Source organism: Salvelinus fontinalis, chromosome 37 (genome assembly GCF_029448725.1).
Source record: "Salvelinus fontinalis isolate EN_2023a chromosome 37, ASM2944872v1, whole genome shotgun sequence".
NCBI classification, from domain to species: Eukaryota; Metazoa; Chordata; class Actinopteri; order Salmoniformes; family Salmonidae; genus Salvelinus; species Salvelinus fontinalis.
In genome coordinates this window covers 16,149,097-16,175,400 of record NC_074701.1, presented here as the reverse complement: position 1 = coordinate 16,175,400, position 26,304 = coordinate 16,149,097, and the positions used below count along the sequence as shown (strand labels likewise).

The window sequence follows — 26,304 nt, the reverse complement described above, 5'->3', positions numbered from 1 at the left end:
ATTTAATTTTGGATTGGAGATGCTTAATGAGTCTGGAAGGAGAGTTTACAGTCTAACCAGACACTTAGGTATTTGTAGTTGTCCACATATTCTAGGTCAGAACCATCCAGAGTAGTGATGCTAGACTTGCGGGCAGCTATCGGTTGAAGAGCATGCATTTAGTTTTACTTGCATTTTTAAGAGCAGTTGGAGGCCACGGAAGGAGAGTTGTATGGCATTGAAGCTCGTCTGGAGGTTTGTTAGCACAGTGTCCAAAGAAGGGCCATAACTATACAGAATGGTGTTGTCTGTGTAGAGGTTGATCAAAGAATCACCCGCAGCAAGAGCGGCATCATTGTAATATACAGAGAAAAGAGTCGGCCCGAGAATTGAACCCTGTGGCACCCCCATAGAGACTGGCAGAGGTCCGGACAACAGGCACTCCGATTTGACACACTGAACTCTGTCTGAGAAGTAGTTAGTGAACCAGGTGAGGCAGTCATTAGAGAAACCAAGGCTGTTGAGTCTGCCAATAAGAATGCGGTGATTGACAGAGTCGAAAGCCTTGGCCAGGTCGATGAATATGGCTGCACAGTATTATCTTTTATCAATGGCGGTTATGATATTGTTTAGGACCTTGAACGTGGCTGGGGTGCACCCATGACCAGCTCAGAAACCAGATTGCATAGCGGAGAAGGTACGGTGGGATTCGAAATGGTCGGGTATCTGTTTGTTTACTTGGCTTTCGAAGACCTTGGAAAGGCAGAGATCTGTAACAGTTAAGGTCTAGAGTGTTTCCCCCTTTGAAGAGGGGGATGATCGCGGCAGCTTTCCAGTCTTTGGGGATCTGACGATACGACAGAAAGGTTGAACAGGCTAGTAATAGGGGTTGCAACAATTGCGGCGGATAATTTTAGAAAGAGAGGGTCCAGATTGTCTAGCCCAGCTGATTTGTAAGGGTCCAGATTTTGCAGCTCTTTCAGAACATCAGCTGTTCAGTGTTTCCTAGCCTCAGTGCAGTGGGCAGCAGGGAGGAGGTGTTCTTATTCTCCATGTACTTTACAGTGTCCCAGAACTTTTTGGAGTTTGTGCTACAGGATGCAAATTTCTGCTAGGATAGCAAAAGGCTAGCTTTTTCAAACTGCCTGTGTATATTGGTTCCTAACTTCCCTGAAAAGTTGCATATCGCGGGGCCTATTCGATGCAAATGCAGAACGCCACAGGATGTTTTTGTGCTGGTCAAGGGCAGTCAGGTCTGGGATGAACCAAGGGCTATATCCGTTCTTAGTTCTACATTTTTTTAATGGGGCATGCTTATTTAAGATGGCGAGGAAAGCACCTTTAAAGAATAACTAGGCATCCTTTACTGACGGAATGAGGTCAAAATCCTTCCAGGATACCCGGGCCAGGTTGATTAGAAAGGCTGCTCGCAGAAGTGTTTTAGGGAGCGTTTGACAGTGATGAGGGGTGGTCGTTTGACCGCGGACCCATTACGGACGCAGGCAATGAGGCAGTGATCGCTGAGATCCTGGTTGAAGACAGCAGAGGTGTATTCAGAGAGCACTTAGCAGGCACACTTACACACACACACACTTCATCTGCTATACAAACTCTCTCACAACACACTTAGTAGTAGGGTAAACTAGCTTTCACAGTGCAGTTCTCACACGTGTCCGACACACTGACTAAACAACATAGCCAGATTATGATACGGTATGTGGACGGGCATATGGGTCAGCATTTAGGCAAGGTAGTTGTTGTTCCAGTTTTGAACACTTGGTGACATTCTTCAATGTCTTACTTCCAGAGTCTCAAGTCAGATGAGGAAACCGGAAGCCATAAGGACACCATCCATCAAACCTTTGAGGCACAAGGTACTTAAATATTTTTCAAGTTTACTTAATTGTACGTTCAGTCTTCAAGACAGGAGTTTTCCTGGTTAGGTCATGTGATCAGGAATAACTCCAAGCCCTATTCATGCAGTCTAATGCTATACTCTTTGAGGGACTTTCATCCTAACATCTGAACGTGTGTCTCAGGGCAGCAGAAGCGATGGAAGCGGGACAGTTCGGGGAGCCCACTCCAATCCCCTGGGCCAGGGGCCGAGGTGTCAGACAGACAGATGAGGGCAGTATGGGAGGAGCTTGGAGTAGGAGGAGGAGGCTTTCTGAACAGACAGGAACTGTCTCTGGTCTGTGACCACCTTGGCCTGCAGGACCTGAATTCAGAGGTATGGCCAGCCCAACATTTCAGCAAGTGGCTGTTTTAATTCCCTAATTCCCAGATCTGTGCACTTGCTGACTTTCCATCAAGGGATCAAAGACATTGGATTAGTGTAAACATGGGCCAAAGGAGTTTCCTCGCTATCTCTTATACCAGTATACATCAGTCCATTCCTTTTTAATCCATGAGGGGGAGTAAAAGAGTGCACACCTCAGGGAATCATCTGACTGCAGTCAGTGGTTAATTGCCAAAGATACACTACGTGACCAAAAGTATGTGGACACCTGCTCATCGAACATCTCATTCCAAAATCATGGGCATTATTATGGAGTTGGATCCCCTTCGCTGCTATAACAGCCTCCACTCTTCTGGGAAGGCTTTTCGCTAGATGTTGGAACATTGCTGCGGGGGCTTACATCCATTCAGCCACGAGCATTAGTGAGGTCGGGTACTGATGTTGGGTGATTAGGCCTGGCTCGCAGTTGGCGTTCCAATTCATCCCAAAGGTGTTCGATGGGGTTGAGGTCAGGGCAATGTGCGGGCCAGTCAAGTTCTTCTACACCGATCTCGACAAACCATTTCTGTATGGACCTTGCTTTGTGCACGGGGACATTGTCATGCTGAAACAGGAAAGGGCCTTTCACAAAGATGGAAGCACAGAATCGTCTAGAATGTCATTGTATGCTTTACCATTAAGATTTCCCTTCACTTGAACTAGTCTAGCCCGAACCATGAAAAACAGCCCCAGACCATTATTCTTCCTCCACCAAACTTTACAGTTGGCACTATGCATTGGGGCAGGTAGCGTTCTACTGGCATCTGCCAAACACAGATTTGTCCGTTGAGTCCAATGGCGGTGAGCTTTACACCATGGTGATCTTAGGCTTGTGTGCGGCTTGTGTGAAGCTCCCAACGAGCTTCACACGTTGCTTTCTTAGGCAGTTTGGAACTCGGTAGTGAATGTTGCAACCGAGGACAGACATTTTTTACGCGCTACGCGCTTCAGCGCTTGGTGGTCCCGTTCTGTGGACTTGTGTGCCCTACCACTTCACGGCTGAGCCATTGTTGCTCTTAGACAGTTCCACTTCACAATAACAGCACTTACAGTTGACCGGGGCGGCTCTAGCAGGGCAGAAATTTGACGAACTGACTTGTTGAAAAGGTGGCGTCCTATGACGGTGCCACGTTGAAAGTCACTGAACTCTTCAGTAAGGCCATTCTACTGCCAATGTTTGTCTATGGAGATTGCATGGCTGTGTGCTCGATTTTATACACCTGTCCGCAACGAGTGTGGCTGAAACTGCCGATTGCAGTAATTTGAAGCGGTGTCCACATACTTTTGTATATATATTGGGTGTGTTATCCTAGATATGAGTAGTTTGAATCTTTCTCTCTGTATCTGGGTTTCTGTATTGAATTTGACTTCATGTTTTAACCCCTGACTCTACGCGTTATCACACAGGAGTTGGACGCCCTCTTCAGGAAGTTGGACACTGACCTGGATGGGAAGGTCAGCCTCAGGAAGTTCCAGAAGGGTCTTTTCAGAGAAAAGGGTGTCACAGTTCCCACCTCCTCCACCCCCATACGCCCCAACCCCCACCGCTCACTCCAGCAGGTGAGCAGACAGACAGACAGACAGACAGACAGAACAACACCCTTTTTAGGAAACGTGTACATGTTTAACAGTAATTTATTTATATGGAAATTTATGTGATTGGGTCTGGGTCAGTAGAGTAAATGTATGTAATTAGGCCAGAATAATGATCTGTGGATAATACAAATGACAATACATTGCCACGTGCTTCTGTCTCGAACTGAAGGGAATATTTGATATTCTATTTATAACAAATAAACTCACTTTGCAGTAAATGTGGGCTGATTGGTGGTTGAACCTGCAATATGTAACTTTTTGGGGCCCGGACCAAATGCACATACGAATGTGAGTTATAGATCTGTCGTTCTCATTGAAAGCAAGTCTAAGAAGCGGTAGATTTGTTCTATGTGCTCTATTTCTGTGCTTCACGTTCTAATGTTTTGTTTTTGTGTCTTTTACTTTTGATTTTGATACTCTAGCCTCAACAGCTGAAAATACAAAATTTTTGGTTATAGCAGTTTAGATGGTACAATGATTCTAAACACTATACTTTCTTGTTTTGACACATAAGCTGAAATTAGGATAACTATTAGAATTTCAGCAACCAGGAAATGGCAGAGTGATTTCAGCATATTGTACCTTTTAAGGACCCAGCTAGCACATTTGGTTCCTTGGAAGTTGTGGGAACTTAAGTTTTTGGTTTCCCATTGCTTCTGGGAACAAAGCCATATGTTTCTTGACCAGTACACACTTCTGTATACTTCTGGCCCTTCTTTGGACACTGTGCTAACAAACCTACAAACGAGCTTAACGCCATACAACACTCCTTCCGTGGCCTCCAACTGCTCTTAAAATGCTAGTAAAACTAAATGCATGCTCTTCAACCGATTGCTGCCCACACTCTCCCGCCCGACTAGCATCACTACTCTGGACGGTTCTGACCTAGAATATGTGGACAACTACAAATACCTAAGTGTCTGGCTAGACTGTAAACTCTCCTTCCAGACTCACATTAAGCATCTCCAATCCAAAATTAACTCAAGAATCAGCTTCCTATTTCGCAACAAAGCCTCCTTCACTCATTCCGAAAAACATACCCTCGTGGAACTGACTATCCTACCGATCCTTGACTTCGGCAATGTCATTAACAAAATAGCCTCCAACACTCTACTCAGCAAATTGGATGTAGTCTATCACAGTGCCATCCGTTTTATCACCAAAGCCCCATATACTACCCACCACTGCGACCTGTATGCTCTCGTTGGCTGGCCCTCACTACATATCCGTCACCAAACCCACTGGCTCCAGGTCATCTATAAGTCTTTGCTAGGTATAGCCCGCCTTATGTCAGTTCACTGGTCACCATAGCAACACCCACGCGCTCCAGCATGTATATTGCACTGGTCATCCCCAAAGCCAATTCTTCCTTTGGCTGCCTTTCCTTCCAGTTCTCTGCTGCCAATGACTGGAACAAATTGCAAACATCTCTGAAGCTGGAGTCTTATATCTCTCTCTCTAACGTTAAGCATCAGCTGACTGAGCAGCTTACAGATCATTGTACCTGTACACAGCCAATCTGTAAATAGCACATCCGACTACCTCATCCCCATGTTATTACTTACCCTCTTGCTCTTTTGCACCCAAGTATCTCTACTTGCACATCATCTTCTGCACATCTATCACTCCAGTATTAATGCTATATTGTAATTATTTTTCGCCTCTAGGGCCTATTTATTGTCTACCTCCCTACTCTTCTACATTTGCACACACTGAACATAAATAGAAAAATCTTTCTTTTCTTTTGTGTTATTGACTGTGTTGTTTTTGTCGCACTGCTTTGCTTTATCTTGGCCAGGTCGCAGTTGTAAATGAGAAGTTGTTCTCAACTGACCTACCTGGTTAAATAAATGTGAAATAAAAATAAGTAAATTAAATTCTACAATGTAGAAAAGAGTAAAAATAAAGAAAAACCCTTGAATGAGTAGGTGTGTCCAAACTTTTGACTGGCACTGTACATATGAAATGAGTAAAACAGTATGTAAACATTATCAAAGTGACAAGTGTTCTATTATTAAAGTGACCAGTGATTCAATGTCTATGTACATAGGGCAGCAGTCTCTAGGGTACAGGATTGAGTAACCTGGTGGTAGCTAGTGACAGTGACTAAGTTCAGGGCATGGTACTGGGTGGAGTCCGGTTAGTGATGGTTATTTTTCAGTCTGATGGCCTTGAGATGGAAGCTGTTTTTCAGTCTCTGTCCCAGCTTTGATGCATCTGTACTGACCTCGCCTTCTGGATGATAGTGGGGTGAACAGGCTGTGGCTCGTGTGGTTGATGTACTTGATAATCTTTTTGGCCTTCCTGTGACATCGGGTGCTGTAGGTGTCCTGGAGGGCAGGCAGTGTGTACCTGGTGATGCGTTAGGCAGACTGCACCACCCTCTGGAGAGCCCTGCTGTTGCGGGCTGCATAATTGCCGTACCAGGTGGTGATACAGCCTGACAGGATGCTTTCAGTGGTGCATCTGTAAAAGTTTGAGGGTTTAGGGGCCAAGTCAAATATCTTCAGCCTCCTGAGGTTGAAGAGGCACTGTCTGTGTGGGTGGACCATTTCAGATTGTCAGTGATGCGTACGCCAAGGAACTTGAAACGTTCCACCTTTTCCACTGCGGTCCCGTCAATGTAGATAAGGGGGTGCACCCTCTGCTGTTTCCTGAAGTCCACGATCAGCTCCTTTGCTTTGTTGAGGGAGAGGTAATTTTTATGGCACCACTTTGCCAGGGCCCTCACCTCCTCCCTGTAGGTTGTCTCATCATTATTGGTAATCAGGCTTGCTACCTTTTGTGTCATCTGCAAACTTGATGATTGAGTTGGAGGGGTGCGTTGCCACGCAGTCATGGGGGAACATGGAGTACAGGAGGGGGCTGAGCACGCACTTTTATAGGACCCCTGTGTTGAGGATCAGCGTAGTGTCGATCTCTGCGACATGGCTGGTTTTCCCTTTGTAATCCAATTTTGTCATTGGACCCTGCTACATACAACTCTGCTGTCTCTGTACTGACGTTTTGCCTGTTTGATTGCCTTATGGGGGGGATAACTACACTGTTTGTATTCAACCCTATTCCCAGTCACCTTGCCGTGGTTAAATGCGGTGGTTCACGGTTTCAGTTTTGCGCGAATGTTGCCATCTATCCATTGTTTTTGGTTTGGGTAGGTTTTAATAGTCACCGTGTCAGTGTTATTCTCAGAGGCAACCCGGAACATATCCTAGTCCGCGTGATCAAAACAATCTTGAAGCATGGATTCCGATTGGGCAGACCAGCGTTGAATAGACCTCAGCACGGGTACGTCCTGTTTTGAGCTTCTGACTATAGGAAGGGAGGAGCAGAATGGAGTCGTGATCTGATTTTCAGAAGGGAGGGCAGGGGAGGGCCTTGTAGTCATCCCGGAAGGGAGAGTAACAATGGTTGAGATGTTGAAGCTCTAGTACTACAGGCAATGTGTTGATAAATCTTCGGTAGTGTTTTCCTCAAATTGGCTTTGTTGAAGTCTCCAGTTACAATAAATGCGGCCTCAGGATATGTGGTTTCCAGTTTGCACAACTGCAAACTCAATGAGTAGGTCGTTCAAGGAGTTTGATGCGAATTTGTGACGTCATCAGCCTCCCCCTTGCTTGAGGAACAATGGAGAACAAAATAGGAAAGGCCCATACCCCCAGCCATTTGTGCTTTGACATGACTTACCTGGACCACCTATTGAGATGTGCCTTTTATTAAGTAAATTAGGTGTTAAATGAGGTGAAAAGGAGACTGGAGTGCCACCTTAATGTTCTGACAATTATTCTGGAAATTGTTCTGGAAATTATTATTTGGTGTTACCTTTTTTTGAACCCCGAGTACAGATTGGACACACAGAAATTAATTTCCTTAGGCATTAATCATGCAAACACATGTCTTTTTTATATTGACATGGCATCAGTGAGATTCAAACATATGATCTTCTGTTCTCTATCCATGGAATTAGTCCACTGCGCCACCAGGATGGTGCTAGCATGCCATGTTTTTTTAAACTCATACAAAAAGGATAGAGAGTTTTGTTGACACTGAGAACGGAATGAATATGTTTTTAAATAACATTCTTTGGACGTTAATGTTTTCTTGTTTTTTTATGGAAAGTTTTCTTAATGTTCAAAAATATGACTTTAAATAAGGAAACCTGCAGAAAAGTACTGAAATTCCCACAGAAGAATGTTTTCCTAACTTTCAACTATTTGAGAACATTCCTAATGTCAAACCAGTTGGAGAATGTTCCTAGAACATTACCAAAATTGAAATTAAATGTACCATGTTTGAACTTTTAGGAAACATTCTGTTAAAGTAATGAAATAACAAGAAAATGTTTTTTTTTTGTCAAGTTCCTTAAATATACTGAGATTGTTCCAAAGCTAAGCAACTATCTTGCACCATTCCCAGAAAGGTGTGGGAAGGTTGTATGCAAAAGAACCATAGGACAACCACACTCTCACCAAGAAACATATGGTTCGCCGAACGTTATGTGCTTGCTTGGGAGGCTCTTGAAATATTCTCTGTGGCTTATAGTTTAGTTTAGGATTAAGATAAAGGCGTAATAAAGTATTCAAAATATGATCTATTGATTAGAAATTGTCCCTTGCCTTCAGTATGTGACATAAAAGGCAAACAGAAACTTTAACCCAATTCTGATATTTTTTCAGTAATTGGTCTTCTGACTAATCAGATCTGAAAAAGATCTCATATATGAAGATCTGATGTGACTGGTCAAAAGACCAATTAGACCGCCACATCCTGCTGTTTCACCTGCGGGATAGTTTGAGACCAACCACCCAGACAGCTGATGAAACTGAGTATTTCTGTCTGTAATAAATCTCTTTTGTGTGGAAAATCTAATTTTGATTGGCTGGGCCTGGCTCCCCAGTGGGTGGGCCTATGCCCTACCACACCACCTGCCCAGTCATGTGAAATCCATAGATTAGGGCCTAATGAATTAATTTCAATTGACTGATTTCCTTATATGAACTGTAAGAGCCAATTTATGCATTATTCTAGTGTTGGAGGTGCCTTATGGATGGTGTGACGCAATTGTGGAGCCCCGGGGGTTACCACATCGCCGTGTGCCTCTCAAATGTTGTAACAATGCAGAGGGCTCCGTATAGCTCCACATTTACATGATTGGATAACAGTAGTTGAGGGCAGAAGGTCCTGTAAAACACAAACTCACTTCCTTGACAACCTCCTTCACAACAGCTCTGCACTGCTCTGAGAAGCACAAAAAGTATGTTTGCTCTGACTGCCACCGCATCGCAGAAAATACTGTATGGCCAATGCAGACGTCGTATTGACCATGCAGCACATTTTAAAAAATCGTTGAAATTGTTGCATGTTGCCTTTATATATATATATATTTTTTTTTTTTTGTTCGCTATAGTAGGCTGTCTGTCTCTCTCAGATGACAAATGCTCCAATTTCCTGCTGGTCAATTAAGGCAGCAGCCAATCATAAAATTGACTGTTGGGGGCAGAGCTTAGTTTGCCCTTCCCGCGTTCGCTTGCTGAATGACCATTTCCACACGAAGAGAAAACCAACGTTTGAAATCATGTATTGCACTTCAAGCCTGATATGTCGCCGTGGTCTGTTAACATGGGCTATGAAAGACAACATCCTTTCTTTCCAAGCTTGGCTTGTTGGTGCCTCCCATGTATTAGGAACAACTAGGTACATGAACCAGCACTGAGACAAAAGTGTGTTTCTCAGGCTTGCTCAGAACCTTAATACTACTGCTACTCCTCCATGTCCCAAACTGGTGTGGGATGTAAACCATGAGCAAATAGGAAATGGAATGTAGGCTAAGCCATATTAAGTGTAATAACAGCAAACTTGCGTTTATTAGTGGCGCGTGCAATAATGTATTTGTGGTGCTGAAGCTCTTTTGTCTGTGGAAGCCTGGATTACACAATGCACAGTGGAGGTGGGTTATTCTTAGAGAAAGCGGCATGACCGAAGGAGGTGTTTCTGCTACAATGCCCTTCTTTGTATAACTTTCTTTTTGTATTTCTATGGCATTTGGGAACAGAGGTGAGGCGGAACTGCGCAGTGCCACACTGATCTACAGCAGTGTTCCGTGGAGGAGGAACTAAATTGGGCCATCAGCTAGCCTGTTCCTGTAGCTTTCATGTCTTCCTCTGTTTTCTGCCAGGCCTTTGAGGAGCGGATGGTGCGCTCCACCTCTCCATCTCTCCTGTCTGCCACCGTGGGCCAGAGGCTGCTGACCAGGCTGGACGATGGGTCGGGCTGCACCAGTCCAGAGAGGGTCATCACCCTCTGGAATGAGGAGGGCATCCGGAACAGCAGGGACATCCTACAGGTCAGTGCCGGACTTGTACCATGACAGTTGGCTAGTTGGATCCTGTCACACTGTGTTACGGACTCTAGTTGATAGGTAATCGACTAGCTGGACTGTTCCCCAGACTCCACGCGTAGGGATTTGTACAAGGCTTAACAAGGCTATTGAACTTGACATTGGTGTCTGTCTTTATTCCTTAATCCGACATATCATACAGAAACATGGTATCAGAAGTGGCTCGGAAAACACACGTTTGTTATTTTTGTAGCTAAGTACAGTATAGGCGCAGTTACGTTCCATATGCGAACACACACCGTTTCCTACTCACAACACTGATCAACTCGTTGTTAGCTGGCTAGCTAGCATCACTACCTACCTCCATGACTGAAGGCAAAGAAATCTCCTATTCCATTGCTATGGCAGCGAACATTCCGCCACCAAATCACATGGTTCCTACAGGGGACTGGAATACTAATTGGGACAACTTCAGGGATGAATTCGAGGACTATGCGCTGGCGACCGGTCTACATGAGAAACCCAACGAGGTACAAGCGGCAACTCTGAGGAGTTTAATGGGCAGCGAATGCAGGCATATCTACCGGCACAATCTCACCCTCACGGCACGACAACAGTGTGATGCAAAGGCTATATTGGATGCATTGGAGGATTACTTCAAACCCGCCAGAAACGTCATTTACGAGCGGTTCGTTTTCGGAAGCTGCAAACAGGAAGAGGGTGAGTCAGTACACAACTTTGTAACCCGTTTGAGAGAGAAATCCGCCACTTGTGAATACGGGGGATTGAAAGATGAATTGATTCGTGACAAAATAGTACTGGGAATTGCAAATGAGAATACGCGCCAGCGTCTACTGAGAGAGAGAGGCTTAACATTAGTAACTGCCATCGAAATGTGCCGCATTGCTGAAGTCACTGACATGAGAATGAGAGCAATGGAAACGGAAACCCCACGCTCCGACGTTGATACTGTTCACGCTGTTGCTAGGCAGACATTCAGACAAAACCAATCGAGGCAGAGTAATTCACCACGAACGGGGAACACAGAGAGCCCCGTAGCATGTAAATACTGTGGGAATACACACACACGTGGCAAAGAGCACTGCCCTGCCTACGGAAAACCATGCAGAGCTTGTGGAACTAATAATCACTTTGCAAAAGTGTGTCTCAAAAGCAAAAGAAGGGTGAGTGAGGGCAAGATCCACTGTGTTGATGATGTTACTCAATGTCCAGAGCTGAACAGTGAAAGTGACATTTACATGCATGAATCCATTGGGGCTGTACACTCAAGAGGGAAGAAATGGTTTGTGACACTACGATTACACAACAAGCAACAACAATGTCAACTGGATTCGGGTGCTACATGCAACGATATGAGCTACAAAGACAAAATCAATTTGGCACCTGACACACATCTATTGCCCAGCGATACTAGACTAAAGCTGTACTCAGGAGAACTAATGAGCTCTATGGGCACCTTTGAGACCGAATGTGTTATTCGGGGACGCAAACACAAGCTGGTGTTTGAGATTGTGAAAACCAGTCAAAATCCTCTCCTCTCAGGCTCTACATGCGAACGCCTGGGACTGATGCAGTTCACTGTACCAAATGACCTGCACATTGTGGATCATGTCCAGCATGGACCCCTGTCCAAAGAACAACTACTCAGCAGATATGACGATGTATTCAACATGCCCGTTGAATCAGTGCCTGGGGAGGTACACTTTGAAGTGGATGAGAGCATCACTCCAGTCCAGTGTGCTCCTCGCAATGTGCCCATTGCAATGAAAGTGGCTGAGAAGGCCCAGCTGGACAAGTATGAGGCCGATGGCCACATGACATCTGTGACTGAACCAACTGACTGGATCAGCAATATGGTCATAGTGAAAAAAACAGAGAAGCTGAGGGTCTGCATCGACCCAAAGCATCTGAACCAAGCACTGAAACGATCCCACTACATCATGCCGACACTAGAGGATGTCCTCTATAAGCTTCCCAAGGCCAGGATTTTCACCTTGGTGGATGCCCGAGATGCATTCCTTCAATGCAAGCTGGACGAAGAAAGCAGCTTCAGGACTACCTTCTGGACCCCCTGGGGTCGGAAACGCTGGCTCAAGCTCCCGTTTGGTGTCTCAGTGGCGCCTGAGGTATACCAACGCAAGCAGCACGAGTTACTGGCTGGGCTCAAGGGCATTGAACCCATCGCCGATGATATCCTGATCGTAGGCTGTGGTGAAACAGACGAAGAAGCAGAACGCGACCACGATGTGAAGCTCCTGGCACTGATGGAGCGCTGCCGATCAGTTAAGCTTCGTCTTGGCCTGAAGAAGCTGCAGTTCAAGGTGAAAGATGTCCACTTCCATGGCCACATTCTCTCGGCAAAAGGCCGGACCCAGACAAGGTCCAAGCGATCCTCGACATGCCAAACCCGTCTGATGCAAAAGGAGTACAGCGTCTCATCGGCTTTGCAAACTATCTTGCAAAGTTCATGCCACACCTATCAGCAGTCTGTGAGCCTCTGCGCCGGTTGCTGGACAAAGACACACCATGGCACTGGCTACCCAAGCACGAGGCCGCAGTGCAGGAGATGAAATCTCTGGCTTCATCCATGCCAGTGTTGCGCTACTACAACGTCACGAAGCCTGTCACAATCCAGAGCGACTCTAGCCAAAGGGGACTTGGATGCTGCCTTATGCAGGAAGGCCAGCCCGTTGCGTTTGCCTCGAGAGCGTTCACCACCCCCCCCCGAACAAAACTATGCACAAATTGAGAAAGAGTACCTCAGCATAGTCTTCTCCTGCCAGCGATTCCATCACTACTTATATGGTCGAGAGCTGGTCACCGCTGAAACTGACCACAAACCACTCATTGCCATATTCAGTAAACCTCTCCTCAACGCGCCCAAGAGGCTTCAAAGCATGCTCCTGACTCTGCAAAACTACAGCCTGAAGGTCATTTACAAGCCAGGACCTGAGATGTACATCAGCGACACACTGAGCAGGGCAACAGCACAATGTACAGGTAGAGGCACTGCCTATCAGCGGCAGGCCATCTGTTCGTTACAGCAGGAAAAACAAGATGTTCAACAGATCAATCAGGCAGACTACTTAAACGTCACAGATCACCGCCTAGCCCAGATCAGGCAACATACTGACAAGGACGAACACCTACAGTCACTGAAGTCCATGGCTCTCGCAGGTTGGCCATATCTGAAAGAGGAGACACCTTTCACAGTGAGAGAATACTGGACCTTTCGAGATGAGATCAGTGTGCAAAATGGCGTCTTGTTCAGAGGTCAGAAGGTCATTATTCCCAAATCACTACGTCCAGAGATGCTTACCCGCATACACTCCAGTCACATTGGAGGTGACGCATGCTACCGCCAAGCTCGTGAAACATTATACTGGCCAAACATGCAAGCAGAAATTAAAGACTTTGTCAGCAACTGTACCACATGCAACGAGTACGCTCATGAACAGCAAAAGGAAACCATGATGTGACACGAACTGCCCACAAGGGCCTGGCAAATCATCAGCATTGACTTATTCAGCCACAGACAAAAGGACTATCTTCTCATCATTGATCATTACTCTGACTTTTGGGAAATTGAACTGCTCCCTGACTTGTCTGCAGAGACGGTCATAAAGCGCTGCAAGGCGCAGTTTGCAAGGCAAGGTCAGCCTGACAAGGTAATCACGGACAATGGCCCACAATTCACTGCACAGTTCAAGCGTTTCGCCTCAGAATGGGAGTTTGACCACGTGACCTCCTCTCCAAGACACCCAAAAGCAAATGGCAAGGCAGAGTCAGCTGTCAAGATTCAAAAAACCTGTTAAGCAGGGCCTTGCGCGACAGCAACGACCCATGGAAAGTGATCTTACAGTGGAGGAACACACCCACCGAAAACATGGACAGCAGCCCAGCACAACGCCTTCTGTCCAGACGTCTGAAGACTACTATCCCCGTAGCTAACAAGCTACTTCAGCCCTGCGTCATGGTTGGCGTCACGGACAAACTGCGTCACAGAAAGCAGCTCGCTAAGTGCTTCTACGACCGGACTGCTCGAGACCTACCAGAGCTGGAGGTGGGTGAAACTATAAGGATGAAACCGCTGCCGGGAGACCACACAGGACTTTGGAGGCTGGGCACATGCCTACAGAGAGTTGCACCACGTTCTTACCTGGTGGATGTTGGTGGCTCCCTCTATCGTCGCAATCGGGTGGATTTGCGCGTAGCAGAGCAGACAAACCAGAACATGCCATACACTCACCTAGATGAGCTGGATCACAGTCCAGGCCTAAGGGTAAGGGGTGCAGAATTGAGACATGAGCCAACTGAAGGTGAAGCTTCTACCCCACCAAACTCTCCAGCTCGTGGCCCTAATCCTACCCCTGTCAGAGCCAATACTTACTCACGGGTGGGTTGGCTGTGCAAGCCACCGGACAGGCTTACTCTGTAAGCAAGAGACTTAACTTGTTGTCTGTTAATAAAAAATAAAAAAAGGAATGCTTTTCAATTGTTATGACTTGACTGTTAAGAACTCAATGTTATGCTGTTATGTTTGCACTTTCTATTGAAAAGGATGATGTTACGGAGTCTAGTTGATAGGTAATCGACTAGCTGGACTGTTCCCCAGACTCCACGCGTAGGGATTTATACAAGGCTTAACAAGGCTATTGAACTTGACATTGGTGTCTGTCTTTATTCCTTAATCCGACATATCATACAGAAACAGTAAGCTTTGTGAGAAAGTTATGAACCAATGTACGTCTTCATCCTATTACTGTTTTTTATTTGAATATCCTCCAGTCATGGATACACACGCTCATTGCTTGTACCAGTTATTTTCAGAAGTTGCTTTGAAATGTTGATTACTTTTCCTTTGCTTCTACTTGAATTGAAATGTTGCTGAAAAGCCTTGGTGTTCAGGGATTAGTACAGGTTTTTCAATGAGTGAGTCTAATCCTGAATGGTGATTGGTTAAAAGCACATTCCAGCCGGTGTCTATTCCACAACTTTCCACCACCTAAATCTATGAGGTTAAAATGCCTATTTACTCTGTTCCATCTGATATAAACTTGATATCCACTATAAAAAGCATCTAAACATTACCTCACATTTCTTTTAGACTAACATTTAGTTTTCGAAAGCAGAGATTTGTATAAACCTTGCTGTCTGTCTCACTGACATTTGCAACATCGTTTCAATATAAAAATTAGATCTCCAGCTGTCCCATTGTAATGAACGTGTAGGAGTCGGGGCGAGATAGACAGGCAGGCAGCGTTTCTCAGCCAGTCGAAATCATGAATCAGCTGGCATCATTTTTATGGATATATACAAAGAAATGTCAATTGAAAAAAGGTCAAACGAAGTGCAGTCTTTACTTTGTTGTTGGCTAGCTCCTCTGAACAACAATGTCCTGATGAGAGTGCATTTTATTTGCCCGGCAAAATCGTGCCTCATTAGATCATTGTTATGGATGTATCCAAATAAATGTCACTAGAGAACTGCTTAAACAAATGCAAATGCTGCTACTGTTATTTTTTTAAACGTTTGACGTGACTGTAAGTTAGCCGTAGTTGGCTGGCTAGCAAGCAAGTGATAAGAACGTTGCCAGCCAATATGGCAATGGAACATTTAGAACGAACGACTGGGTCGCGTCCATAGATACAGAACAAAAAGACTGAACGACTGGGTCGCGTCTCTAGCAACCGAACCAATAGAACGAACCAGCCGGCTTGGGTAGCAACTCTAGATTTGTGTCGAGACTATATCTTGTGGAAGGATGAAATAGTATGAATAAATTAATCTAAATAACGTTTTAAAATTAAAATATGTTAATCAGTATTTGAATATGTTGGTAACCTGTTTTATAAAAGTGAAAATGCCCTCGAAGCTGGTGTTTGGAGGATATATTGGCACGGCAGCTGGTGTTAGGAGGATATATTGGCACGGTTTGCCTTGCCAATATATCCTCCAAACACCGGCTTCTCGGGCATTATCACTTAAATAAAGAAGGCTGCAAGATTTCTAATTTCATCATTTTGACAAGACAAGTTACATAAACTGTATTTCTGACTCCTTTAGGGGCATATCTCCTTCCTGTGTGTAAAATGTGTAATAGGAGTAGAATTGAGATTGTGAGTTCCAGTTACATGTAGTGGATGGTCTTTTGGTTTAGATTACATGCTGTGGTGTAGAACTATAATCTATGGAACACTGCCTACAAAAGGCCCAAGCAAGACACACTCTAGTTACATTATGTGTTACTGAAATAATCCTCTTGTAATCTGACACATTTTATTACATGAGGATGAACTGAACTTTGACCTGAATTTATATTTACCATACACCAGTTGTCAAAACACCTGGGGCCTCATTTATAAATGTTGCGTATGCACAAAATATGCCCGAAAACATGCGTGCGCCAGTTTTCACGTGAAAGTTTGCATTTATAAAACCGTAACTTGACGTGAGAATTTGCTTATCCTCCGCAATCTTTAGACCATGTGTACACACAGTTTCTTGTGGCTGAAGTATTGCATTGCAAGAAGGCGAAAGTAGCCTTGTGCAGGAATACACCCTTTTTTTCCTAACAAAAAACAGGTTGCTAAAAATAATAATATGCAATAATTTGCAGTTAGTGAGAATCTATTTATTTGGTCTTTGCATTCTAAAATCATTATAAATAGGCCTATATTTCCTATTTATTTATTACATTTCCATGATCAGTGAAGAATAAATTCCTCACCTTTTCTGACCGATGGTTTCGTACTCACGAAATAGCCTAGAGGCCTACAAAAAGTTAGGATAGGCTACCAGTCATCTCATGTGCCTCAGTTGGTAGAGCATTGTGCTTGCAACGCCAAGGTTGAGGGTTGTTGGTTCAATTCCCATAGGGGACCATTTCAAAAAAGTAAATGTATGCTGCTCTGGATAAGAGCGTGTACTAAAATGTAAAAACGTCCCATCTCTCATTTAATTTGACCCACTTCACAGTAGTAAATAGATAAGCTATTTCAAGTATTTTGCTCTTTGCGATCCGATGCGCAGTTCGAAGGTAGACCAGGTTCACCTTTTCCATTGATGTTTGAAGGCGACATCTGATTACTGTAATTTCACATTTCTCGCGTAGACAATATTTCATTTATTAACATAATGCATATATTATAATCATTGCAGAATATATTCTAAAGCTTTTCTGGCCATGATGAGTTAATATTCCTAAAGTAGCCATACATCAAATTGCCATGCACATGGCTCAATTAATTGGTCCTATCAGATAGACTATTATCATTTCTAGTTTTTTCTCTATGTATCCGAAAGGGAGCATGGTTTATAACATACATTCCAATTTAACAGGTGAACAGACAGTTGATTTTGATCTGAAACCAAGCCATGAGGTTGAAGGAATTGTCCGTAGAGCGCCAAAACAGGATTGTGTCGAGGCACAGATCTGGGGAAGGGTACCAAAAAATGTTTGCAGCATGGAAGGTCCCCAAAAACACAGTTGCTTCCATCATTCTTAAATGGAAGAAGTTTGGAACCACCAAGACTCTTCCTAGAGCTGGCCGCCCGGCCAAACTGAGCAATCGGGGGAGAAGGGCCTTGGTCAGGAAGGTGACCAAGAACCCAATGGTCACTCTAACAGAGCTGTAGAGTTCCTCTGTGGAGATTGGAGAACCTTCCAGAAGGACAACCATCTCTACAGCACTCCACCAATCAGGCCTTTATGGTAGAGTGGCCAGATGGAAGCCACTCTTCAGTAAAAGGCACATGACAGCCCGCTTGGAGTTTGCCAAAATGCACCTAAAAGACTCTCAGTCCATGAGAAACAAGATTCTCTGGTCTGATGAAACCAAGATTCAACTCTTCGGCCTGAATGCCAAGTGTCACGTCTGGAGGAAACCTGGCACCATCCCTACGGTGAAGCATGGTAGAGACAGCATCATGCTGTAGGGATGTTTTTCAGTGGTAGGGACTGGGAGACTAGTCCGGATCGAGGCAAAGATGAATGGTGCAAAGTACAGCGAGATCCTTGATGAAAACCTGCTCCAGAGCGCTCAGGACCTCAGACTGGGGCGAAGGTTCACTTTCCAAAAGGACCATGACCATAAGCACACAGCCAAGACAATACATGAGTGGCTTCGGGACAAGTCCTTGATTGCCGTTGAGTTGGCTGGGCCAGATGTTTTGCTTTGTCATTATGGGGTAATGTGTGTAGATTGATCAGGGGGGGAACTATTTAATCCATTATAGAATAAGGCTGTAACATAAAAAAATGTGGGAAAAGTCCATGGGTCTGCATTAATTTCAAATGCATTGTATAATGCTCGTTCACACGGGCACAAATCTGGTTTATAACATGTATACATTTGGCTAACACCATACATATGCATCTCCATATATTTGTGAGCATGCAATCCTTTCAGAAATGGCGCACGCAGATATTTAGTGTAAAATATACGCAGCGGTTATAAATTAGGCCCCTGGTCCTGGAGAGCTACAGGGTTGCAGGCTTTTGTTCCAACCCTGCAATAAGGACCAGGGTTGATGATTAGGTGACCACTGCCGTAAGTTTGCCAGATGACCTCATGCTGTTCTATCCCCTCCAGACTCTGGACTTCCCCCTGGAGGAGCGAGTCAGTCTGGCGGAGCTCACTCTGGCCCTGGACAATGAGCTGCTGGTCAGCGGCAACGGCATCCACCAGGCCGCTCTCATCTCTTACAAGAACGAGATCCAGTTCCTCCAGTGAGTCTTTGGTTTGATACTGTATACTTTGGTACTGCATGCTTCTATGGACTCTATAGAGGTTATGGTCAAAGACACTTTAGTACATCCTCTGGATTCATTTCCTGTGTGAGCCAATAACCTTAAACTGAGACCAAATCATTTACATCAACTCTTTATTGATTTCATGGTCAATAATTGCTATAGGGGGAATCATTGGTTCAACTTCACACTAATAGTCACACAAAACCTGTAGCCTACATGTTACATGATGGATTTTTGGTTGATAGATTTGTACTATGTCTCCACCTAGAGGTGAGAGATGTTGATGTTTTCATATTGTTGATTGCAACAATCATTGCCTTGTCAGTTTACTGACCATCTTTGGAACCAAAATACTGCATTCTTTCAGTAAGTATTAATTTGCCAATATTAAACTGCTGTGGTCAGCCTTTTTTGATTCTTTGTGCATAATGTACATAGAATAACTGCTGTTAAAGTGAGTCCTCCATGATCAGGTCATTCTGGTGAGTGTTGTGCTTAGGTCCATGGCCAATGTCTGTCCGCGGTCTATCCCTCAGGGTCCTAGCAGACCAGGCTTGTCAGGAAAGGGACAAGGTCAAGGCCGACCTGGAGTGGGCCGACAGGAGAAACCTCCAGCTGGTCAGAGAGGTGGATGACAGGCACGCCACTATTGAGTCACTGAATGAAACCAAAATCAAGTAAGACCTTCTCTTCCTTCTTGCCTCCATGTCATTCTGTATGTTACAGACTGATGTGATGGTTGGAAAATCTTGCTTGACTGGTTGTGTATTGTCATGCGTGGTGGATGGAACTTTTTTGTTAAACTTCCCTCTGATTGGCAGGGGTCTGGAGCAGGAGTTCCGGGATAGGCTAACGGCCCTGCGCAGTGAATCGGAGCAGGAGAGCGAGGTCTTGCTACAGCAGGTGGAGCGTGAGCGGGCCAAGCTCAAAGAGGAAGTGGAGGTCCTACATGCACAGGATGCCAGTCTGCAGGAGGAAATCTGTAATGCCACCCAGGTGACAAGCACTATAGATACACACCGTGAGGTTTTTACAATGATAAAGGAGTACTAGGAATGCAGACGATTGCTTAACCACCCTGCCTAAAAGATTCCTTGAGCTTAACCTCTATTTGATTTCACTTCATAAGAGGCTCCTCGTGCTTTTGAATGCACGTCTTTTGTATGAGTATAAACTGGTTAAGTTTCTGCAAGCAGTTTGTTTTCATCTCACCCACTTGCCCACTTTGTTTTCATTTCACCCACTTGCCCACGGACAACCAACGAATGCCAGACTCCTGCTTAGCTTCTTAACAATCCCCCATCGTTAGTACCCCTATTGCTCTCTGTTATAGAGTGGTTATACTGTGTTGCTGTGGATATCTTAAAGCGGTATCGTATCACTCTCAATAACCCTCCCTCTGGGCTAACAGGAGAACCGCCGTTTGGAGGAGGAGGACAGTGTTCTGAAGGGGAAGCTGTCGGAGGCAGGGAACACCATCTCCAAGCTGCAGAGAGACCTGGACCAGCTCCTACTAGACAAGGTGAGAGGGAACTATGTGAGGATGGGCTTGATGTAGGGTGACCGGATTTAAAATTCCCAAATGCGGGACAGTGTAGTCTATACATTAATGTTTTTTTCAGGCAGCACCCCTCAGGGAATGTAAACAGTTAGGAAGGGGAAACTTTTAAAATGGGATTGAGTGAAGTAGCAGCAAATATGTTAAATTAGCAACTAATGAGCATGGAGAGTTTTATGAAATGACCTTTCAGTCTAATATGGCTATTTATGTGCTTTTGTAGTTCTTCGTTAGACGCAAGCTTTATGGAAGTACTGGTAGTTCTCTCCAAGTTTATTTGGAATTTAGCCCAAAAAGATTTTACAAATGGGATTGGTTGACAATATGATATTGGCCTACATCTCTTCTTGCACTGTGCAGAATATCAGCTCTCAACAACGATTGGAGAATTTTTTTAACATCACCAGATCCTTATATATCTTGTCATAAGCGCAAGGTGACTTCAAAAAAGACTGGTTGGAATGTCAATTCTCATTAAATGAATAGGAAATCTGACTGTTTTAATCTGTTGATCAAAAGCGGGACAAAGGGCCAAAATGCAGGACTGTCCTGCACAATCCGGGATATGTGGTCACCCTAGCGTGATGGTGTCCTGCTGTGGTAACTCATCCCTCAGGGAGTGAGCAATGCGGTTTTGCCAGGAATTAATGATTGATAAGTGTTTCCGTTTTGTTTGGCTGACACAGTTTGGGAGCCTGGATCCGAACAATACAGGGCTGCTAAACCAGGAGGAGCGCTTCTCTGAGATCATCAAGGAGTACGAGCTGCAGTGCCGGGTAAGAGTGTGTGTGTTGGGCCTCCCGAGTGGCGCAGTGGTCTAAGGTACTGCAACACAGTGCTAGCTGTGCCACTAGAGATTCTGGGTTCGAGTTCAGGCTCTTTTGTAGCCGGCCGCGACCGGGAGACCTATGGGGCGGCGCACAATTGGCCCAGTGTCGTCTGGGTTAGGGGAGGGTTTGGCCGGCAGGGATGTCCTTGTCCCATCGCGCACTAGCGACTCCTGTGGCGGGCTGGGCGCAGTGCACGCTGACACAGTCGCCTTCCGTGTTGTGGGCATTGTGTCAAGAAGCAGTTTGGCTTGGTTGGGTTGTGTTTCAGAGGACGCACGCCTCTCCCGAGTCCGGTTGGGAGTTGCAGCGATGAGACAAGACTGTAACTACCAATTGGATACCATGAAATTGGAGAAAAAGGGGGTGACAAAAAAAATTCAAGAAAGGCTGTGTGTGTTTAAATAATCATGCCTTGCGTGGAACCCCCAAGGGGGCTCGACCTGGTTTCCCTTTCACAATTTTCCAAAACATAGCGAAGTAATTAGTTATACACCGCATGCATAACATTTATGATTTATGGCAAACCTATTTTTAAAGACTTTTTGTTTACTTGCCTCGGACAGAGTCGAGACCTGTTTTGAGTGTGTGAATGACAATCCTCTTGATTTATCCAAACGCCTCCCATTTTGGGAAACTAGAAAGTGAAGGTGAGCGTGTGTTATTCTAGGTTCACAGACTTTGTGATGCAGTGTGGTTTGAATAGCATGTGCGTGGCAGTGAGGCCATTGTGACTAATACTGCTCTATATTAATACTATTTCTGCTGTGCTTTGCTGTGTTTGTTATGTATGTTTGTCTGAAGTATTGCATGTTAAATGACACGTCTTTGTCTCACAGGAGCTGCGGGACCGGAATGACGAGTTGAACTCTGAGGTGGAGATGTTAAAGAGTCAGGGGATGGGGAGGCGACCCAGACGGGCAAGAGACACGTCCACACACGCGTGGTCCAGCCGACGATCACTGACCACTGAGTCTGACTCTGGTAAATCCCATTCATAGCCCTAAGCCATATACTGTGTTCACCCGATTTGTCCCTAGAATTGATATTCGTGCCCTGATTAGAAAATATATTTATTTATTTAAACGTACAGTATATGGGCCTTGTCCTTGGAGGACTGAAAGGCCCCTCCTATCTCTTCCCCACCTATGTATGCACATACTCTGTCACACACACCCTATCATTTCTCCACTCAGTCCCACTCCATTTACACTGACAGTTTCACTTTAGCCACTGACCTACTCTCTACAGTAATCTTGTCCATTGTGCTTCAGATGACCCTGAGATGAAAATAGGCGTATCTCCCATGGCTAGCAAAAAGCTACAAGTGGCCAATAAGAATGGTAAGAATTGGAAACATCAATAATTTTTTCCCTCTGTAAAAACCTGTTGGATTTGACTCGACCACCTTGGTGTGTTTATTTCTATTCCTTCAGGCCTGGGTTGTCTGGAGAGTCTGCCAGGTCCGGTTGTAAGCATTGAGACGGAGATGGCCATGGAACAGTTTAAGGAGAGGCACAGCCAGGAGGTGCAGGACCTGAAGATTGAGTTAGAGACCAAGGTAGAGGAGGCATTCTGATACGCACGCTCACACTAGGTTTTAATATTTTCAAGAAACTACACATTTTCCTTCCTGAGAAAATTGCAAGAAATTACGGGTTTCCCGGTATTCCCGTTCAAACCGGAAGTGGTATTTACAAGCTATAATACCAGCGAAAAAAATCTGACATGATTATACCACTATAAATGGAGAAATAGACACATGAATCTAACGGTTTCTTGTTGTATTTGTTGCAATTTAATCAACTCAGTTCTCTCAAAGTCACCACACTATTTAATTGATGTAGCCTAGTTAACAGGTCTACGACGCACTGTTGGCCAACTGTTAAAATATTATGAGGTTCTTACAGTCTAGTGAAAATTACATTCATTTTAGCCTACCTTTGACTGAAAGATGCAGCTTGGTCATTTTCTCTCCCCTTACAACTGTCTATCGGTGAAATTTGGGAAGGTTGTGGCTGTTTTTACTTCGCCTATTGTGGTGATTTTGTCAGAGGGAACTTGCGAAAGTATTCACCCTCCTTGGTATTTTTCCTGTTTTGTTGCATTACAACCTGTAATTTAAATAGATTTTTATTTGGATTTCATGTAATGGACATACACAAAATAGTCCAAATTGGTTAAGTGAAATGAAAAAAATTACTTGTTTAAAAAAATTCAAAAAATGAAAAAGCGGTACGTGCATATGTATTCAGATCTGGTGCAGCCAATTACCTTCAGAAGTCACATAATTAGTTAGATTGCACACAGGTGGACTTTACGTGTCAAATGAACTGTCACATGATCTCAGTGTACAGTATATATACACCTGTTCTGAAAGGCCCCAGAGTCTGCAACACCACAAAGCAAAGGGCACCACCAAGAAAGAGGCACCATGAAGAGCAAGGAGTTCTCCAAACAGGTCAGGGACAAAGTTGTGGAGAAGTACAGATCAGGCTTGAGTTAAAAAAATATCAGAAACTTTGAACATCCCACAGAGCACCATTAAATCCATTATTCAAAAATGGAAAGAATATAGCCACACAACAAACCTGCCAAGAGTGGGCCGCATACCAAAACTCACAGACCAGGCAAGGAGGGCATTAGTCAGAGGGGCAACAAAGAGACCAAAGATAACCCTGAAGGAGCTGCAAAGCTCCACAGCGGAGATTGGATTATCTGTCCATAGGACCACTTTAAGCTGTACACTCCACAGAGCTGGGCTTTACGGAAGAGTGGCCAGAAAAAAGCCATTGCTTAAAGAGAAAAATAAGCAAACACGTTTGGTGTTTGCCAAAAGGCATGTGGGAGACTCCCCAAACATATGGAAGAAGGTACTCTGGTCAGATGAGACTCAAATTTAGCTTTTTGGCCATCAAGGAAAATGTCTGGTGCAAACCCAACACCTCTCATCACCCTGAGAACACCATCCCCAAAGTGAAACATGGTGGTGGTAGCATCATGCCTTGGGGATGTTTTTCATCGGCAGGGACTGGGAAACTGGTCAGAATTGAAGGAATGATGGCTGGTGCTAAATACAAGGAAATTCTTGAGGGAAACCTGTTTGTCTTCCAGAGATTTGAGACGAGAACAGAGGTTCACTTTCCAGCAGGACAATAACCCTAAGCATACTACTAAAGCAACACTCGAGTGGTTTAAGGGGAAACATTTAAATGTCTTGGAATGGCCTTATCAAATCCCAGACCTCAATCGAATTGAGGTCTGTACCCGCTCTACCACAGCGGAACCCATCCAACTTGAAGGAGATGGAGCAGTTTTGCATTGAAGAATGGGCAAAAATCCCAGTGGCTAGATGTGCCTAGCTTATAGAGACATACCCCAAGAGACTTGCAGCTGTAATTGCTGCAAAAGGTGGCTCTACAAAGTATTGACTTTGGTGGGGTGAATAGCTATGCACGCTCAAGTTTTCCATTTTTTTGTCTTATTTCTTGTTTGTTTCACAATAAAAAATATTCTGCATCTTCAAAGTGGTAGGCATGTTGTGTAAATCAAATGATCCAAACCCACCAAAAAAATATATTTTAATTTCAGGTTGTAAGGCAACAAAATAGGAAAAATGCCAAGGGGGGTGAATACTTTCATCAGCCACTGTATCTGACTCTCCGCTTATTAAACAGTTAAGCTGTAGCGGAGATTCAGCACCATGGGTAGCACTGCGGTTGATTGTCCATGAATCTAAACTCGTCATGAATCATGACCATTCTAAGGTAGGCTATATTTTACATAAAATAAAATGGTAAAATAAATGGTATGCCTATTTCTAGCAATAAAGTAAATTGTCACAGCATAAAATAAATTAAACGTGAGCCTTCTGGCTATATAATTAAATAAAGACCCACACATTATTATTTTATTCAGGACAGGAAAAACAAAGATTTTCATAAAATTTGCTTCTTCAATTCGAGTTCATTAAAAGACACCCGGTTCTCGCCAAAATTTTCAACATGAAAAACAGACTTGTTTTGAAAAGTCTGTAGGAAGGACTACTTATAATTGTAGCTGATTAATTCTCAAGTCCCAGCCAAACAAATCTAGAATAACATTCTACACACAAATTTAGGCTATAGGCTACATAAAATAACGTGGTAGGCCTACCCTGTAGCTAACAAACAAACAAAATAATTTGCATAGGCTATTGGCCGTACCTGTTTAACTTGAATTTTCTCTGATGAAGTGGTCTCAAAAAGCGCAGTGCATATACATTCTTCCCAGATAGGCGTTTTTTGATCTTCGCCACAAATTGGCCACAGACTGAGAAGGCTCTCTTGGTCTCCACGGAGGTGGCCTGGATCGTGGCGAGCGCCTCAAACAGGTATTTTAACCTGTATGTTTCCTCCTTAGAGAGAATTTTCAGTCGGTCGATTTTGCTTTCGGCCTCGTTGGCAATACTTTTCCCCACAGACAAAAATAAAATGCAACAATTTCAAAGATTTTACTGAGTTACGGTTCAAATAAGGAAATCATTCAATCAGTCAATTTAAATAAATAAATTAGGCCCTAATCTATGGATTTCATGACTGGGAATACAGATATGCATCTGATGGTCACAGGTACTTACAAAAAAAAGGTAGGGCGCGTGGATCAGAAAACCGGTCAGTATCTGGTGTGACCACCATTTCCCTCATGCAGCGTGACACATCTCCTTCGCATAGAGTTGATCAGGCTGTTAATTGTGGCCTGTGGAATGTTGTCCCACTTCTCTTCAATGGCTGTGCGAAGTTGCTGGATATCGGTGGAAACTGGAATACACTGTCGTACACATCGATCCAGAGCATCCCAAACATGCTCAATGGGTGACGTGTCTGGTGAGTATGCAGGCCATGGAAGAACTGGGATGTTTTCAGCTTGTGTACAGATCCTTGTGGCACTGTGCATTATCATGCTGAAACATGAGGT

The 26,304-nt window shown here is 44.4% G+C and overlaps 1 protein-coding gene across 2 annotated transcripts in view; it reads left to right on the top strand.

Moving 5' to 3' along the window:
• Positions 1-26,304, top strand: part of LOC129836232 (ninein-like protein) — a 54,598-nt gene that overhangs the window by 6,986 nt on the left and 21,308 nt on the right. For both annotated transcript variants that reach the window (XM_055902116.1, XM_055902115.1), the window contains exons 5-16: positions 1,787-1,853; positions 2,019-2,209; positions 3,665-3,817; positions 10,026-10,193; positions 18,803-18,939; positions 19,500-19,640; positions 19,785-19,959; positions 20,375-20,485; positions 21,208-21,297; positions 22,188-22,332; positions 22,623-22,691; positions 22,785-22,909. In XM_055902116.1, the coding sequence (XP_055758091.1) occupies positions 1,787-1,853; positions 2,019-2,209; positions 3,665-3,817; positions 10,026-10,193; positions 18,803-18,939; positions 19,500-19,640; positions 19,785-19,959; positions 20,375-20,485; positions 21,208-21,297; positions 22,188-22,332; positions 22,623-22,691; positions 22,785-22,909 (1,572 nt within the window). The remainder of the gene's footprint in view (positions 1-1,786; positions 1,854-2,018; positions 2,210-3,664; positions 3,818-10,025; positions 10,194-18,802; positions 18,940-19,499; positions 19,641-19,784; positions 19,960-20,374; positions 20,486-21,207; positions 21,298-22,187; positions 22,333-22,622; positions 22,692-22,784; positions 22,910-26,304) is intronic.